Here is a 17,207-nt window from a genome sequence, read left to right as displayed (position 1 = left end):
GATCAAAATGTCCAGCACATGCGCTTGATGCACCTTGAGCATCGATCTAGCAGTACGCAGAGGAGCGTTTCGCTTTGTTGGGGTCCAATATTTGGGGAAGTTGATTCAGAAACAAAGACAGAATCACTCAAGTCCTGAGCAAGTTAAGTATCCATATCAGGGTTTCCGGGCTGCAGCCAATGGAATAGATGCATACCAGTCAACATCGCTCAATTGCAACTTTCTCGAACGCTGAGTATTTCGCGTGCTTGCGGATTTGTCCATGCGGGTTTGGTGGTGGGCGTACGGATTTTGAAGGCGGGTTTCGATGTCTGCGATAAGGATGTCTCAGTAAACGTGTTCTGGGTGGTTGGTGGGTTGAGCTGAGTAAACGGAAACGTAGGCGCAACGAATAGGACCAGCTTAGACGACAACAGCTCTGAACTCCGCGGCAGTGATACCCGGGGGCCTATCGGGCCGCGGACCATCATGAAGATGTGCGACTACGGGGAGTCCGGTTCTCGTCCCCAGCACTCGGCACACCACCACGTCCGGCACCGACGCGTTTCACTCCACGGGCGCTGGAGCGCCACTGAGCGGGTTCAGGCCGGCTTCGTTTCCGGTTCAAGTTAGGGGGAAGATGGGGAATAGAAAGGGCGTCTTCACCATCAGTGTCGTCATTGCGGAGATCATAGTTGAGCACAAGGTTCTTGATGCGCTGCTGTTCTTCCCGCTCGGCCTGCTGCTGGGTACGCATGGCGACGGCAAAGCTGGAGTCGGACGGAAGGTCGATGGCTTTGGTCTGGAGGGATAATCAGCACCCGCGAAGAAACCAATCCCCGAAATTCTGAAAATGCTGGGATCGCGGGAGTGGATGTGTGCTATAGACAATACCTGTTGCTTATTGCCCCTCTTGCTCAATAGCGAGAACTTCACCATAGTGGACTGCTCCACGTGAACCTCAGGTTTCTCGGACGCCCCTTCATCCAAAGCAGTGGATGGATCACGTTGTTGGCTGCGTCGAATAGGCAACGGAACATCGAATACCGGCTTCCGGTCGGCTTTGCGAGAATCTAAGCTTTCAGCCATCATTTTGGCCAGCTCTCGGTCGAAGTCCGCCTCGAGTTCAGGATCACGCTCGTCCTCCGGTCGAGTGACAACGATGTTTTCTTCTTCATCCTCATCGTCTTCATCTTCGGACTCGTCGTGCTCCTCCCGTACCTCTTCCTCGACTTCGTTCTGTCATTGGTCAGCAAAGAATTGGGTAGTGTGTTTCTAATGAAGCTGACTCCGTCTTCGCCCTCAGACGAGTTGTCATCGTCGATATCTTCAACATCCAGTCGGTCATCATCCACGCCGTCCTCAGAAGCAGAAGAGTCTTCGGCTTCATCTGCCTCTGTGGGTTTCTCTGGGCCTGTGGATTGGTAGTTTTGCTTGACGGCATCGGCAAACTCTTTGGATGCTTGCTCAATCGATGTGGCTAGCTTCCATTGCGGACGTGTCGCAGCGTAACCGTCTTGCACGACAAATTCAATATCCATTGGCATGGGTGCTTTCGTGTGGATGTAGTACTAGGAATGTTAGCATCCAACTTCGGAATCGCTCAGGCCGGCATACCTGAAAGAAGGTCAGGAAGAAGTCGAGTTTCTTCTTCGCTGCTCCTTTGCTGTAATACACGCCACATGTTTCGAGCACATTGCATACCAGACGGATTCTGAAGAAGTCATCCTGCTGATCCAGAGGGCTGTACTTGCCCGGATTCGGAATACCATCCTCTGCTTCACATCAGCACATGATACATCCATGCAGACAAGCCAGACTTACCATGCCCGTAGGTGACGATCTTGTAAAGGGTATCGAAGATCACCGGCGAATCTACCATTCGGTAAATGTAGAGCTCTCCCAAATATTTCACTTCGGCAATCCGTCGCTGATTGAATTTGAAGTCATTTAGCTCCAGCCCGAATATGATAGACTCGAGCAGATCATCGACCACGGAGATGGCAAAGTCCTGATGGTATCGATTCAACATGCCTAGCATGACGGCGAGCAGATGGATGTTGCTGTACTTTAGCTTTCCCGGTCTGGAGAAGATCTTTCGCAAAACTGCAACCACCTGTGTTTGTCAGTGAATGAGGCTTGCCATACCCAAACAATCCCACGAACCTCAGGCTCTTCCCAGTGCATTTTCCGAATCTGTTTGCCAACTTTGTCCAATGTGCCTCGCTTCAATTCTAAGTAGATCAATTTCCGGAGGAACAACTCGATGGGCGTCCTTTCTTTTTGCTCAATCGCCGCTCGCTCAGGTGGGTTGACGTAGTAGCACGCATTCTCGATCAACATCCGCTCTTGTTGCCCGAGGTGTTGGGCCGATTTCTTCCGTTGCACGGTCTCCAGGAACGATGACATCCGAACGGACGTGTCGGGGTTTCTGATCAGGTATCGTCCGCAATTCTCCATCAAAGTGCTCATGATCTCGATGTTCATGCGAGAGAAGTCATCCAGGCAGACACGAAGGCAATGGAATATGATGTGTTCGGGAACGACGCCGAACTTGGTCAGCTCGGCAAGGTACCGAACGTTCATCATTCGCACTTGACCAAGGAACTCCTTCTGCTTGCGGCGCTGAAGACTTTTGAACTCTTCATCCAGATGGCTCACGATCCCCTGAGAGATGTCGGGCATGTATTTCGCAAGTGTAGCAACGAGCCTCGAGTAGAGCGGTAGGAGGTCGGTACGGCCCTTGGGAATATCCTGGACCGCTTTGATCATCCGGTTTCGGGAGGCTTTGGAGTTCAAGAAGCAGAACTGAATGGCGATCTCGTCAACCATGTCCTTGTTGGTCATTTCCGGCAACTGAGCCAACAGGATGTCGACCTGAGCGCCTACAGATTTGTTCGCGATCGCCGTGGACTGGTCTTCCGTATCGGCCGCTGATTTGGCATCTTCGCTCTCACCGGTGGGTTTCTGATCAGCGTCTTCACTATCCTTGCCCTCCGCTTTCTTTCCGACTGGTTCGTCGACATCGGTTTTCTTCTTTTTCGTCTCGAGAAGAATGGCCGGGACACGATCTTTGAGGTCAATCAGATTTTCGTAGAAGCGCCGCTCCTCCTCGTCCTCCCAAATCCCAGCGCCATCTCCCTGGCCTCGCAAATAATCACCTGCTTTGACAAGGCCGATCGAGCCGTCCCCGAGTTGCTGGGACGCATCCCTCTCTTTCAGATCTGGTATCTCACCACCAACCGCTTCTGCCAGGATTTGAGCGTTCGAGATCAGCTTTTCTTGTGCTTTTACCATCTTCTCGTAGTTAGCCTGTCGATCTTCAAAGACCTCCCCGGACTTGACATAGGCCTCCGCATTTCGACGGCTTTGTTGATTGAGGTGCCTCTGGTCGCGGACAATATGCGACTTGACGTCTTCAAAGTACCGGTTGAGGATGTTGCAGAACCGCTCTCGAAGTTCTGGAGAAGTCATAGGCGGGTCCTGGGATGTTATGTCATCCTCGCCAGAAGATGCTGAGTCCTCACCCTTCGCCGTGGTCCCTGCCACTATAACACCATCCTCGTTAACCGTCTTTCGACCGTCGGCCGAAGAAATTTTGGCGCCTAGGATATCCCACGAAAAGGACTTCACGAACAATACCACAAGTGGCAAGTTAACATGGTCTCGATCATGACCTAGCATATCCTTGAGAACCTCGAGTGGGAACGGTTCCGCATCGAGTTGTCCATGAGCCTTTGCACCGTTTGGAATTGACTTCTTCCCACCGAGGCTCTCCCCGGGCAACGGTCCGTCTTTGCCCTTACCCGCCGAAGCGGCAGCCGCCTCTTCCGGCCTGGCCACATCCTCCAAACTCCTGAGCACGCCAACCAGCCATAGCTCCGTAACGACCCTCAGCAGCACGCGCTGCCTGGCAAGTCGTTCCTTTTCTTCCTTTTCCCTGACATCTGGCGCCAACGCCTTCAGAACCGTCCTCTCTGGTGTCGCGAGCCCTCGTCCTAGAAACCAGCCAAGGTATTTGGTGAAGTCGTCGGGGCCGAAACGTTGATGCAACGCGGAGACGATCTCCACAGCAGCGGCGATGTCGGCGGGGTTTTTGAGCTTGCAGAGTCCTTCATAACAGGCGGAGAGGATCTCAGAGAGGTATTTGGTGAGTGACAGCGAGGAGACCTCGGAAAGGAAGGTGGACTGCGTTGAGGCAGTGATTGAAGTGCGTAGCCGTTTGATGAAGGTGGTGTTTTTCTTCATGGAAGAGTCGAGGGTCGCATGTACGGGATAGAGATCTGGTGGTGAGAGGTAAACTTAGCATTCTGAACTCCAGAAGATCTCTCGAGAGCGCTGGAATACCAACCTTTCTCTCCTGTCCATGCTCCGGCATTGAGGTCGCGCAATTCGCCTGAAAAGATCCGAGTTAGCTATGAGACCGATCTACAAATATGTAACAGAGACATACGCTTTCTTGGCTTCTCCATAGTCCTATCCACGCGGAGGGGTTGAAGAAGAGGGAAAAAGGTGCGAACCAGTTATGGGTCGACCATGTGTATGACTCCGGGATGTAATAGGCAGATGAGAGAGTCATTAGAAATTCTCCCAAATGCTCTAGAAATCCCGCGTTAGAGGAGAGCGAAAGTAATGTGATTTCTCCAGTCACTGAGCATGTCTTCCCGTGTCATCATGTACCCGGACCATGAAGTCAAAGATCACCGCCACGGTTTGGTGGGGCATACTGCGCCACAACCGATATCGATATCAAAACCGAAGGATGCCTCAGTTCACACCTGGCAGCAACTTCTATTCGCATCTTGAAAACACTTGAAAATTCTAGGTCATCAGGATGTTTATCTTTCATCATGTTACTATATCCCTTTAAGCAGCTCCAGTCACATTGTGGATTCACAATATGTCTTGCTAGTACTTCGATGAGCAACCATGAAAATGCTTATTATATCCCGCGTTAAATACGGACCACTGTATTCACAACGTTATGCTCTTGTCGTCCCAGGCTAGGTAGTCAACCTTCTTGTACTCAGACATTTTTTAGTTTCGCGGCTCTCAATCAGGAACATACGTTGTCCAAGTCCATGCCTTCCTATCCATATCGTTCACCTACCTTGGTTGTCGAATCAGATTGGTCTCCCGGCCGACTACGCATCAAAAGCTTGCTCCTGATTTCTTGCTTAGAATCAGATAATACACCACAGGTGGAGGCGGTCATGAATTTCCAAGTCACGATGTCCCAGTGCTGTTCAATGTTCCTTGACCAGGACCGGAGCGCTTAACCAAAGCGCCGCCTCTTGAGCCTATGCCAATGTTATGTCGAACCACAATCATCTAGGTATTGATATAAGGCCGGGCCATTTCAAAACTAGCGATGACCAACTTGATGGACTTTGGCCACGGCACTAGTCTGGGCTGGAGAGTTTGGGAATATGGATTCTGAATTCTGAATTCCTGATGCGAACCGTTAAGCGAACGATCAGGACACTTGATGCGACGCAGGGGACTCCTGGGAGAGGCGAATCCCCTGTATTGGCGAGCTGAACAGCGCAATGAGAGAAGCCATTTCGCTAGGGGAATTGGAATTCAGTTTCCTTGCTCAATGAAAGTACATCCATTGATGGCGTAGCTTGTGGTATGAGTAAGTATATTGTGCTATTGGAGAACCTCAGCTGACGCCCTATGGATGTGGCTGGCCACCTGTCGTCATGATATGTGGACAGCCGAACGGAGGCAGGATGTGGAGATCTGGATGTAGCTTGGGCTTCTAGGCCTTCTACGCAGTAGCTCCAATAGTCCAATTTTACGCGAGGCGTGGAGAGAGGGCATAAAAATTCTTCTTCAAGAGAAATACAGCGTCCGAATATCGATATTACCCATGTTTTGTTCATCATGGAATTGGGGGAAGGCCCCTAACGACTTAATAAGGGGACGATAGGAATCGTTCCTGGCTACAGCAGTGACTACAAGACACGCATCGATGAATTGGTAGCACTGCGGTTCGGGGAGCGACTGAGGGGTCCCTACTGACGGTTTGGTCAGGGACACGCTGTTCAAATGGAACTCGACCAGCGGGATGTTGAGGAGATCAAACAGCAGAGAAGATGTCTTGGAAAGGTTCGAGGAGGCGCTGGGGATTCGCCACTCCGCCAGGGCGGCCAGGCACCAATACCAGCACTGACGCGGTGTATGGTCCCGTCAGTCCATCTGCCATGATGCCATCACAAATTCACAATTGGAAATTTCGGAAGTGGCGGCTTCAGGAGATTCTGTGCTCAATGAAAGGTGGCAGTTAGGGTTAACCGCAACCAATCACCACCTCCCGCCTCGGAAGCTTTCTCAGGGACAATGCAAGGGACAAGACCGATTTCCGGCTCAGAGGAGACAAGAATAAAGATCTATTCTTGGTACACACTACATCACGTGTAACAGACAAGGAAATGGAAGAAGTAAGAACAAATAGCTGTCCTCTGCTCCCTCTTTAGGAGTATATACGCACCCTGTGGACGTCTGACGAGATGACTTTTCAGTTTTCAATTTTCACTGAAGTAATGTTAAGGTGCTGACAGCCAGCACACTGGACCAGCGGAAAATCCGGGGAGGGAAAGCCAATGGAAAAGCCACCACCTACAAGGGGTTAAGGGGAAGAGGAATGCAGGCACGGACCGGCATGAGCACGAATCACATGAGGTTACATTGTGTGATGTTTCAAGGAGAGAGGGATAGTGCCTTGTGCCCTTGTCACTTTGTCAGTGACTGTCAATCAGCACCGTGGCCCTGGGCGTCTTCCCGGAATCGTGCCCACCTTTTCCTGCATCAGGAAATCTCGAGCCGCCCCCTGCCGCTGGCCTAGGACCCATTCTGTCACTTGTCCCGCATCGGGCAAAGCGACGTCGGCAGTGGACAGTTTGCACATGACGATTTTTGACTTGATAATAATGTAGCCTGGAAGAATAGAAGCATGAGTAACTGAGGTAAGGACCCAGCATCTTTCTTCGTTCTTGATGGCTGGGCCTTGATTAAAACTTTAAAAGTCAACATGAATCCCCCGCCGCTGATCATCTCTTAGGAAAACGGGATGCCGTCAGGGATGTGGCATCTCCGGCGCATCCCATTGGGTTGCCGATCCGCGACTCCATGAAAGATGTGTCAAATTGCGTGGCATCCCGCGCACTGAAATCGAGATGCGGAGCATAGCAGTAGCAGAGGTTTTCGAATTTCGATCCTGCTTGTAGCCTTGTACCCACAAGGTATCCATACATGAGATACACGAGAGCTCAGAGTTGAGCCTGAGAAAGATAGGGGATGTACATCAGAATTCTTCGTAAATGGGGGAACTTTGAAGTTCAATCAGCCGGTTGGGCATAAGATCACGGACTTGTCTATCACACCACAGCATGTGGAATAATACCGATATCATGTAACACAACTGTCAATAGGCATCGAGAAAAATGGAACCATAGATCGGATATTAATATTTTCTATTTTGGGCTTCCGAGACCGCCAATAATGGACCGAAATCAGGAAGTGTCGCTTGAAAACCCAACAATACGAGAGGGGCGAAAACCATCGACCGTCGGGAGTCTGGATGCCTGGGCTCCGTCCGTTAGTGCCGGACTGCAGCCGGCCTCCACCATAAAAAAGTTTCGTTAGCCAAGAAAATGCAATTGTGCAAGTGCATTCCGGAGGCTCAACAGTGAACCATGAACGCCATTCGGCCAAAGTGCAAATGGCAACAAGGTTTCAGGAGAAGCGGGCGCACGGATCCAATATGTGCCGCATCATTCATTTTTCTTGCATTTCGATTTGAAGACCAAGGGCCAATCCTTGGTCAATCCCTGGCAATTGGCGCCTTCCCTGCCCCATCCCTAGCCGCCCCCCGGATCCCTGTCGTCGATATTTTCTTCCATGTTTCCAAACCGAAACTCACCCAATATCAACATCCTGAAAGCTTGGGTTGTGTCTGGTCCCGTGTTTGCTCCAGACTCCTGTAGACGTTCCTTTACGCTTTAGGGAGTTTAGGTCCTTCGTTTGGCGGCCAACTCTCTACTCTCTCGTTTGGCGGCCAACTCTCTACTCTCCGCTGCCTACCGATCTCCTTGGCTCGGATGCTCCACTGGTTACACCCCAATACAAGGCCCAACTGACGGTTACCCGCGTTTCTGCGGTCCCAATACCTGTGCTTTACGTGCCCTGCTCCGGTGATACTACATACGGCGTCGTTCTGGAAACACGTTTGCTCCCAATAGGAAACCGCCAGCGCTTTAAGGGGGATTCACTGTGACCAGTGGTGGCCAACTCTCCTCCGCGTCTCGCCCATGCTCCATTGCTGGACCCTAGCCGAATGGCCGAGATGGGTCGTCCGAATGGTCGCTTAGCCTGATTCAATGGCCAAAGTATCTCGCCATTAACCTGTAGCCGAAGTTGTGCCCAAGCAAATAGTTGGCTGTGTTCCATGGACCATGCCCCATAGTATAGTTTGAGGCCCTTCCATGCTCCCGCCTCCTTGGTGGAGACATCTGGTTTCCGCTCGGGCTTGCTTCATCGCCTTGGAGTCTGAAACCATTGACTGAATGGGACTTCACCATCGGAACAAACCCGCCTTCGCCGTTTTTCCTTCCCTTCTCCCCTCCCAGATCCTTAGTTTTCCTTGCATCGTTCGTTCCAGAGCCTCAATTGTGCTTCTGCTGTTTGTCTCACTCGTTCTTTGTGTGCTGTGCTCCGTTACCTCTACCCGTCCACGTCCATCGCTCTGGCGTGGAAAATCCGTTAATTCGCCTTTCATCAAAGTCGGGCCGCTTTTCGTCGAATCTCAAACCCCTCGTGATAGCATCGGGAACTGCAATATAATTATGCCCATAAGCATCCAGTACCGGTAGCGCTCGAACTCAACCGTCCTGTCCGGAGCCATCCCACCGCCAGAGCAACCACTGCTCGGCTTCAGAATAGCAAAAGTGGAACACGGTACGCTGGATCACCAATCACTTCTGAAGTTCTGATCGACTTGTCACTCGCGAAAGAGAAACAAGACAAACCTCAGTCAAGACCTAAGGATGTACCTTTGACATCAGGATCCAGATCGCTTCGACTCTCGCTTCTACCTTCAACGTTCGTTTCCATTACCACCGTCCATGCAACGACTCAATTAGCAATATACCTGTAACTGCACCTCTACTCGAACTTCCCTCCTGAGTTCACTTGCACTCGTAGCAGAGTAACCACAAGTCTCGCTCGCAGTCTCGCGACGCCACTGCGGTATCTCTAGACACAATGTGGGGCGAACTTCTCGCTCGCGCCAGTGAAGATGGCAGTATCCCAGCGATCACTGAGCCATGGCCGGTCAAAGATGTGAGTTCTCGACGTGGATGTCAAGATAGAGCGAAACACTGACCGTGGTCCACAGATTGTCTACGTTGCCATTGTCGGCACCCTCATGGTCGCAGCATTACTCGAATGGTTTCTGTGGCTGGCCGCGTTTCTTTACTGCCTAGTCAAGGTATTCCAAAAGGCGGAGAATATAGCGACACGGTTTATGGCGATAATAATGATGGTCCTTTTCACCGGGTTTAGGTATGCGCTTCCCTTGGGTATCTCATCCCCGCCTCCCGACTAATGCGTCACAGAGGCATTTTCCTTCCGATTATGGTGGTCACCTTGCCACTCCCGTCGCAGGTTACCCAGCACTTCCCTATCATGATGGTCACGTTCCTGCAATGGTTCGCTTTCTGGTCCTTTGCCGGTCTCCTCACCATCCCGTGGCTCTTCTGCGTCTACCAACTGGTCACCCACTCACTTGGCCGCACAAGCCGCATCAAGCACGTCCTCGACGAGCAATCGGCACCGAAGGTGGTGATCGTCATGCCATGCTACCAGGAAATCCCGGAAGTGCTCATTCGAACCGTCGATTCGATCGTCGATTGCGAATACCCCCCGTCGTGCATGCACGTCTTCCTATCCTTCGACGGCGACCAAGAGGATGAATTGTATCTGAACACGATCGAGAAATGCGGGGTACCACTTACCCTCGACACGTATCCGAAGAGTATCGATGTCGTCTACCGGAACACGCGCATCACCATCTCCCGGTTCCCGCACGGCGGCAAGCGACATTGCCAGAAGCGGACGTTCCGACTCATCGACCGAATTTACACCGAATACCTGAAGCGAAATGACAATCTGTTCATCCTCTTCATCGACTCCGACTGCATCCTGGACAAGAACTGCATTCAGAACTTCATGTACGAGATGGAGTTGAAACCCGGAAGCAAGAAGAACATGTTGGCCATGACGGGGGTCATCACGTCGACCACCGAGAAGAACTCGCTAATCACGCTGCTGCAAGACATGGAATATATCCATGGCCAGCTATTCGAGCGATCCGTGGAATCGGGATGCGGTGCCGTCACTTGCTTGCCCGGTGCCTTGACCATCCTACGATTCTCCGCCTTCCGACGAATGTCGAAGTTCTATTTCGCCGACAAAGCCGAACAGTGCGACGACCTGTTCGACTACGGAAAATGTCACTTGGGCGAAGATCGATGGTTGACCCACTTGTTCATGATCGGGGCGAAGGAGCGATATCAGATCCAGATGAACACCGGTGCCTTCTGCAAAACCGAGGCCGTGCAAACCTACGCCAGTTTGTTGAAGCAACGACGACGATGGTTCTTGGGCTTCATCACTAACGAAGTGTGCATGTTGACGGACGTTCGACTTTGGCGACGGTATCCCATTCTCTGTATCGTGCGATTCATGCAGAACACTATTCGAACGACCGCGCTGCTATTCTTCATCATGGTTATCTCGTTGCTGACCACCTCGCAACGTATCGATCAGCTCCCTGTCGGCTTCATCGCCGTGTCCCTCGGTCTTAACTGGATTCTCATGCTCTACTTCGGCGCCCGCCTCGGCCGTTACAAGATCATGCTGTACCCGGTCATGTTTCTCATCAACCCCTTCTTCAATTGGGTCTACATGGTCTACGGCATTTTCACCGCCGGTCAGCGGACCTGGGGTGGCCCTCGGGCTGATGCTGGCAAGGCCGACCCCAACACGACGCCACAACAGGCCATCGAGCACGCTGAAGCGACCGGCGACGACCTCAACATCATTCCGGAGACGTTCAAACCGGCCAACGCGGAGACCGCCGAAGTTGGAGATAAACCGGCGCACCATCGCCCGGCGCAAATGGCTCTCCAGCCGTCCGACAGGATCGTGGGTCGCTTCGACGCCGCGCAACCGGTGGCCGGTGGCTGGTACCATCATCCGAACGATTCGGGTCTCACCATCCCCGACCATTTCAATCGAAACCAAGGCGTTCCCCGGATCCCGCTGCATCCCCGCACGTCGATCGATTCCCTGGCATCGGCCACCTCGGCCGGCAACTCCATCTACATCCCCCGCCGCGTCGAGTCCTTCCTTCCCCCGGAAGATGCCCGATTATACCACAGCCGCCAGGCGGAGCAACGTCCCGCCGGTGGCGCCTTTTACGAGAGCGACCATACCACCCGACCCTACGGCGGTGGTAACCATCCGGGCAACAAAGGCAGCCATCCCTACGGCGGCGCCCCGAAGACCGAGTTCAGCGATAGCATTGAATCTCTCAACTCGCCCGAGTCTCCCACCATGGGCATCTCTTTCGACGACAAGCATGGCCCCCCCTCTCGACCCCAACCCCGATCATCCTCGCCAACCGCACCACACTCCGCGCAACCCCGCCACAATGCCTCTCCTCGATCACAATCCCCCGTCCAGTACAGCAACCAGCGACCTCGGTCGCGCTCCCCTGCGCGCTCCCTCGCCGCACGACAAGCCCTCGGCCAGTCCGGCCTCAACCCCGACGCCAACCTCGGCGTCCCGTCGAACTCCGCTAGCAACCGCTCCAGCCGCAGCCCGCTGGCTCGCCAGAGCTTCATGCACACGGCGCCGGGCGGCGAAACCGAGGGCGCGCCCGCACCGCGCATGGTAGCGATTGAAATGGACGAGAACCCGGCGCATCCGCACGCGCCACCGACCTTCGCTCCCACGCGAGACGACGCCTCGACGCACTCTCGTGAGGGAAGTCGGAGTCGGAATCGGGCGGGCGGGTACGAGAGCGACGGATCGGTGACAGAGATGGCGGCGCCGCGGCGGCCGTTCGCGGAGGCGGCGGAGCGGAGGGGGAGTAGTGGGGGTGGGAGTGTGGGCGGGGCTACGGAGAGCGGAGGGGAGGGGAGCGGGGAGAAGAGGAGGAGAAAGCGGTTGACGAAGCAGTATCCCGGTGGGGGAAGTCGGGGGTCGTAGAGGCTGTCGCCTAGCGCGTTGACGATGATGAGAAATATGCTGAAATTTGGGACGGATCGGTTTTGCGTGTAGCGAAGGAAAGGACAACCACCGAATATCTTGCTGTTTAATGTTTATTTGAGCGTTTTTCGTAGCTGGGTCGGCGGTATCGTCGGCTCATGGATATATAATCTGGCGCGATCGGGCCTGGGGTGGAATATAAACAAGATTCATGAATCACCTTTTCGACTTGGTCGGAGTCCTTTTCCCACGGTATAGTGGAGGTGAGAGTCGTATTGCGATCGTCACTGCTATCGTCACTTCTAACCGTTTCGTTGTTCGCGCAGTATTAATATATTACTGAATGATACCAAGGCCAATGACAGCAACTGAGCAGACGACCCAGAGCGGAACTAGGCAAGTGAAGGATCTGTGGATGTTCAAAGTTGTCTCTATAGTTCCTTCGTTCGGCATTTTTCGTCCTCAGCTAAAGCTCGGCTATTGACCCTCAATCACTGTCCGTCTTAGAGCTGTCCCCTTTCTTGTTGATTCTATTTCTCCCTCATGTCGACAGTGGAAATCCCCTGTTGTCCATAATGCAGCTGCAACAACTCCCGCATCCGCTTCTGCTCTTGGTTGGAAATCATGTTTTCCTCCGTCTTAGTCTACCCTTCGTGCCTATCGCAGCATGGAGTATATATGTCTGTCGGAGGCAATTCGAGCATGTATGCCGGTACTCATCTAGAGTCACGCGAGGAATTCATTCTTGGAAGACGGTTAGAACTGCGGAAGCGGCATGGAGTTGCTGACCTCGCCTGTGTACGAGGCTTTGCAGACTATTGGCCCGGTATACTGCTGAGGCGGCGGGAAAGTTTATAAAGCCATTCAAGGTGATTCATTGTTCAAATTAGAGCTCAGCTATATTAAGAAAAGGAGGCCCTAACTTCAACTGTGGAAATATGCAGGGCAGTTTACTACATTACGTCGAAATTGTGTCGAGGGTGTGGGGCAAAGACTCAGTGGTCTGACGGTATTCGTAAAGGAGACGAGCTGAGAATTATACCTATATGTTTGAGGAAGGGACACTTGAGTTACGTTGTCCCCATTCAATAAGGCAACTATAATTCCCATTTCTACCATTGCTATTATTAAGGGGCCTATAGTTCAGTGCATGTCAGTGGTGCAGCTGACTCCTATGATTCTGAAGAGCGATTGTATCGATAGTTGAGCGTAAATCACAATCACCAGGGTCCCTCACATGGCACGAAATGGAGTGGCTATACTGTTAGTCCTGAAAGATATATAAGAACCCAGATCGAGTTGCCCGGCTAATCGTTATATAGGTTCTTGTGAATTCCGGCTCTAATAGTCTACAGAGACGGTTTGATATTTGTACAGGAACAGTCACTCCGAACTCAAACCCGGCCGGCCAAATGATACTTATCTTTTCCATGCCATCTCCCGGGGCGCTTCCAAACAAGCCGAAGTGACGAAGTATCATGGATTGGTGATATGACTCCTAAGAGTTAGAACTGTGACCGAAGAATTCGTCTGAGAAAGTATCCCCTGCTCCGAAACAGCACAGAATTTACTTGTTCCCGAGCATTTTACGCACCAATAGCGAGATTGCTCCTTTCTCTAAGCAGCATACAGGTTTCATTCGACATCACAGAATTCCCCAGTCCCCATCATCCCTGTTCCTTGCATCCAGCGCAATGTCAGCGAAGATCTGCGGGATGCCCCCAATTATCAACAACTCCTTCTTCTCCGCCAGTTGTCCTTCATTCTCTTTGTACATATCATATGCATACTTCGCCTGCACATACTCGTCTTCTAGGATCGTGATCTCAGCCTTGACTTTCTTTGCCTCGTCATGTTGCTTCTCGTCGCACAAATCGGAGGCCAGGTCTTGACGACGGCCGATCATTCGATCGAGGATGAGTAGAATGTCTTTGTATAGCTCAAATTTCAGCTCTCGCATGGAGCGATCGTACAGGGAAAGCATCTTCTCGAAATCTTGGTTGTCGCTGGACTTTTCTTCATCAATTTGGGCGGCTTGCCTCCGCGCCGATCCTCGAGTGAACGGGCGCTCGACGTGGTAAGGAGTGGCAGATACTGCTCGAGCTCTAGTCAGCAATGTGTTAATATTTAATGGATGGGATCTGCCTACCGTCACTCTGGACGTCGGTCCTTCGCTTCTTTCGTGGTCTCTCACTTCCCATCGTCATGTTGAGGTGTCAGCTTTCTGGATTTGATAGAGGCTTTGTACTATCCACAGTCTAGACACAGTTATTTGGTTTGACTTAAGGGTTCCTGACCATGGGCCTGCAGCTGTGAGACTGCTTTGGAAATAAATGGAGTAAAGCTGGTGGTGGAACTTTATCGTCGGTGACTGATTTCTCGAAGGTAGGCATATTTCACTATCTATTACTGAAAATTCGAATTCACAAACGGCATTCACGGCCCTTCCAAAGAATCTGAGGCATCCTTATCACTTCATTAGTCGTTCATTCACTTAACATTATCTTAATATACTCTAGCTTGATAGAACCTGGCGGACTTCTTTGACCCCTATGTTCCAAGGTGAACAAGCAGACCAAGCAGATCACCGAAGAAATAAGTCCTTACTTGCACTTACATCAGCTTGATACAATAGAGCGTAACAAAATATTGCATAAAGTACGATACTGAAACAGTGGCCTATCCTCTCCCTCCATGAGACCGGGCTCCGGGAGCAATATCGGTCAACCAGCATCTAAGTCGATAATATCACAACACAGGACAACGGCAGTATCTACCGCTCGGGATAAATCAGTGGACTTGGTTCTCATTTGATATTGAAAATACTCTCATGGGTTATTGCCATTCGGCGACAGCGGTACTGAGGGTTTTCAGTCCCTTCCGTTCGCGACTGACCTTCTACAGCCCGGTTCTTAGAAAACTGGCGGTGTTCGTACCCTTCTTGCTAGTGAAGAATATCAGAGTCGAAACTTAAAGCTCCTGAAGTCTGGCTAGATACATTGTAGTCAAGTCCTGCCGGACTAAATAGTTCATACCGGCTTCAGCATTTGTTACCCGAGTTCGAATGACAGGATCTATGTCTACTATTAATTACATCGACACTCTCGGCATACTGCGTATCTAGGTCCACGAGATGCATCAATGAGGCAAATTACATCCTAATGCACTTTTTAGAGCCATGTGGCTATAAAGTACAGTTGCAATTTGTGTCCCATTCCCTTCATCCGCCCGTGCCAACAATACTCATGATCAGGCTCGACATAGCTGGTGGGATACCGTCTGATCCTTTTTCAACAGGCTTTCTGGTCAACCTTAAAACCTGCACGAGTAGTCGATCGGCGGAGCCTCGTACTCAGGATGCCCAACAGCTGTGGCCGCTCTCGAAACCTCCTCTTCATAGGTCTTTCTAAAATTTATTTGAAGCTGGCGGCCTACCGCAGCCATCCTCTCCTTTGATAACCTGACGTAGAATGCGCACGCATCCTTCTCTTCCTCGGCTTTCTTCAATCCTGGGTGTCCTGCAAGTTGCCTAGCTAAATGCTAATGTTGCTCACGTTTTTTGGCCAGCATAAGCGCTCTCGCCTCTTCATGCTTGGCCACCGCATTCTTATAGTACTATTCTGCCGCTTCGTATTCAACTGCCAATTGCCGTGTACGTGCCTGGTAAGCTTCCTGGCTTGGCAATCGATTGGCTTCACGGCGCACACTCTCTCGACGCTGTTGCGCCTCTCGTTCATAATTCACCTGTTCTTTGATGGCCTTCTCCATATTGACTCGATGGGTCGCAATCATCTCCATGTCCTCGTTTGAAATCGAGTTGATGGGAGCAGTAGCAGAGCTGGGGGCAGTAGCGGAGCTAGGTTGCGTGGCCAGGAAAGTTGGATTGGCCTGCAGAATCACATGGTTAGAACGAATGGAAATAGCTTTCACTACGAGATGTTACTTACCTCTCATGTCAACATCTTCGTCGTCCCAATTGAAGAATGGGACATCGTCTTCCTGAGCACTACCTTGAGTCATGGGCAGGTGGAGAGCACCTTGACGCACTCCCGCTGGAGTAGGAACGGAATCACCCTGAACATCTCTGGGTGCTTGACCACGAGAATTATCGGGAAGATCGGAATCCTTGGTGGTTGGTGGTTCTTCTTCCGGCTCGTCCCAAGAGACAAAGGGAATCTCGTGCATGTCAGTCTCGATTAGGTGGTCAATGAGTGAATGTATATGGGGTAATTAGCCCTCCCATGTCGATCCGCTTCACAAACGCAAGCAGTCGTTCATTGATTTCAGCTTCGGATTGACGGTCTGTAGCTCGGTCAGTGATGTTCTTTCAAATTATCAAATGGAGCTCCAGACCTAAAGCACGCCTATGAAATTCGGGTGCAGGGCGTAATAACTACACGGCTGACGGAAGACCGTCACTAACTGTCAAGGATGGTGTAGACGTCTCGGAAGGAGTTGGCCACTAGGAGGTCCGATGACATCGAATGGTAGAAGAAAAAACAAAAAAGGTTATTTGAGTGTAATAATTGGAAACGAAAGAAATGAAGGGCCCGTAATAGCGGACCCGGAGACGGCTAAAATATGCCCGTTGCTAAAGTGATATCAAACAAGCCATGGTGCATCGCGAAGCGGAATCAAAACAAGCAGATAGTTGTATCTGGCACAATAAAAGGGAGTGACGGTGTGGTATGGGCGAAGAGGATCTAGCAACGTAGAATAGGAGGCTTCTGTCCGGGCGAAATCATAGGGTGTGCTGATTTCAGCCATAAGTGCTAGAATGGAGGAATTTTAATCGATGACTTGTCACTTACTGAGATGGTATTAGTTCAGTCAACCTTCTCAATCAGGCGGGGTGTAAGTTATGATTGCGCGAGAGAGAAAACAAGAGTGAGAGTCGGTCGAATTTAGTGAGAAACGTATTAAGAACACGGGTACACGCAGAATCTCAG

General features: G+C 51.4%; 2 protein-coding genes across 2 annotated transcripts; one reads left to right on the top strand and one right to left on the bottom strand.

Annotated features, from left to right (window-relative positions):
* Nucleotides 1-466: 466 nt before the first annotated feature.
* On the bottom strand, nt 467-4,451 carry P152DRAFT_474511 (nonsense-mediated mRNA decay factor; the record flags this gene model as incomplete). The annotated part of the gene is made up of 8 exons (XM_033681328.1): nt 467-781; nt 874-1,218; nt 1,269-1,550; nt 1,597-1,754; nt 1,804-2,095; nt 2,146-4,262; nt 4,331-4,375; nt 4,433-4,451. The coding sequence occupies 8 exons, from the start codon at nt 4,449-4,451 to the stop codon at nt 467-469; spliced, it is 3,573 nt and encodes a 1,190-aa protein (XP_033533418.1).
* Nucleotides 4,452-9,246: 4,795 nt separating this feature from the next.
* On the top strand, nt 9,247-12,258 carry P152DRAFT_474510 (uncharacterized protein; the record flags this gene model as incomplete). Its single annotated transcript, XM_033681327.1, has 3 exons — nt 9,247-9,324; nt 9,380-9,546; nt 9,600-12,258. The coding sequence occupies 3 exons, from the start codon at nt 9,247-9,249 to the stop codon at nt 12,256-12,258; spliced, it is 2,904 nt and encodes a 967-aa protein (XP_033533417.1).
* Between the last annotated feature and the right edge of the window lie 4,949 nt (nt 12,259-17,207).

The sequence above is a fragment of the Eremomyces bilateralis genome, assembly GCF_010015585.1.
Source record: "Eremomyces bilateralis CBS 781.70 unplaced genomic scaffold P152scaffold_12, whole genome shotgun sequence".
NCBI lineage: Eukaryota > Fungi > Ascomycota > Dothideomycetes > Eremomycetales > Eremomycetaceae > Eremomyces > Eremomyces bilateralis.
Note: the sequence above shows the minus strand (reverse complement) of the source record. Positions and strands in the feature narration are given on the sequence as shown.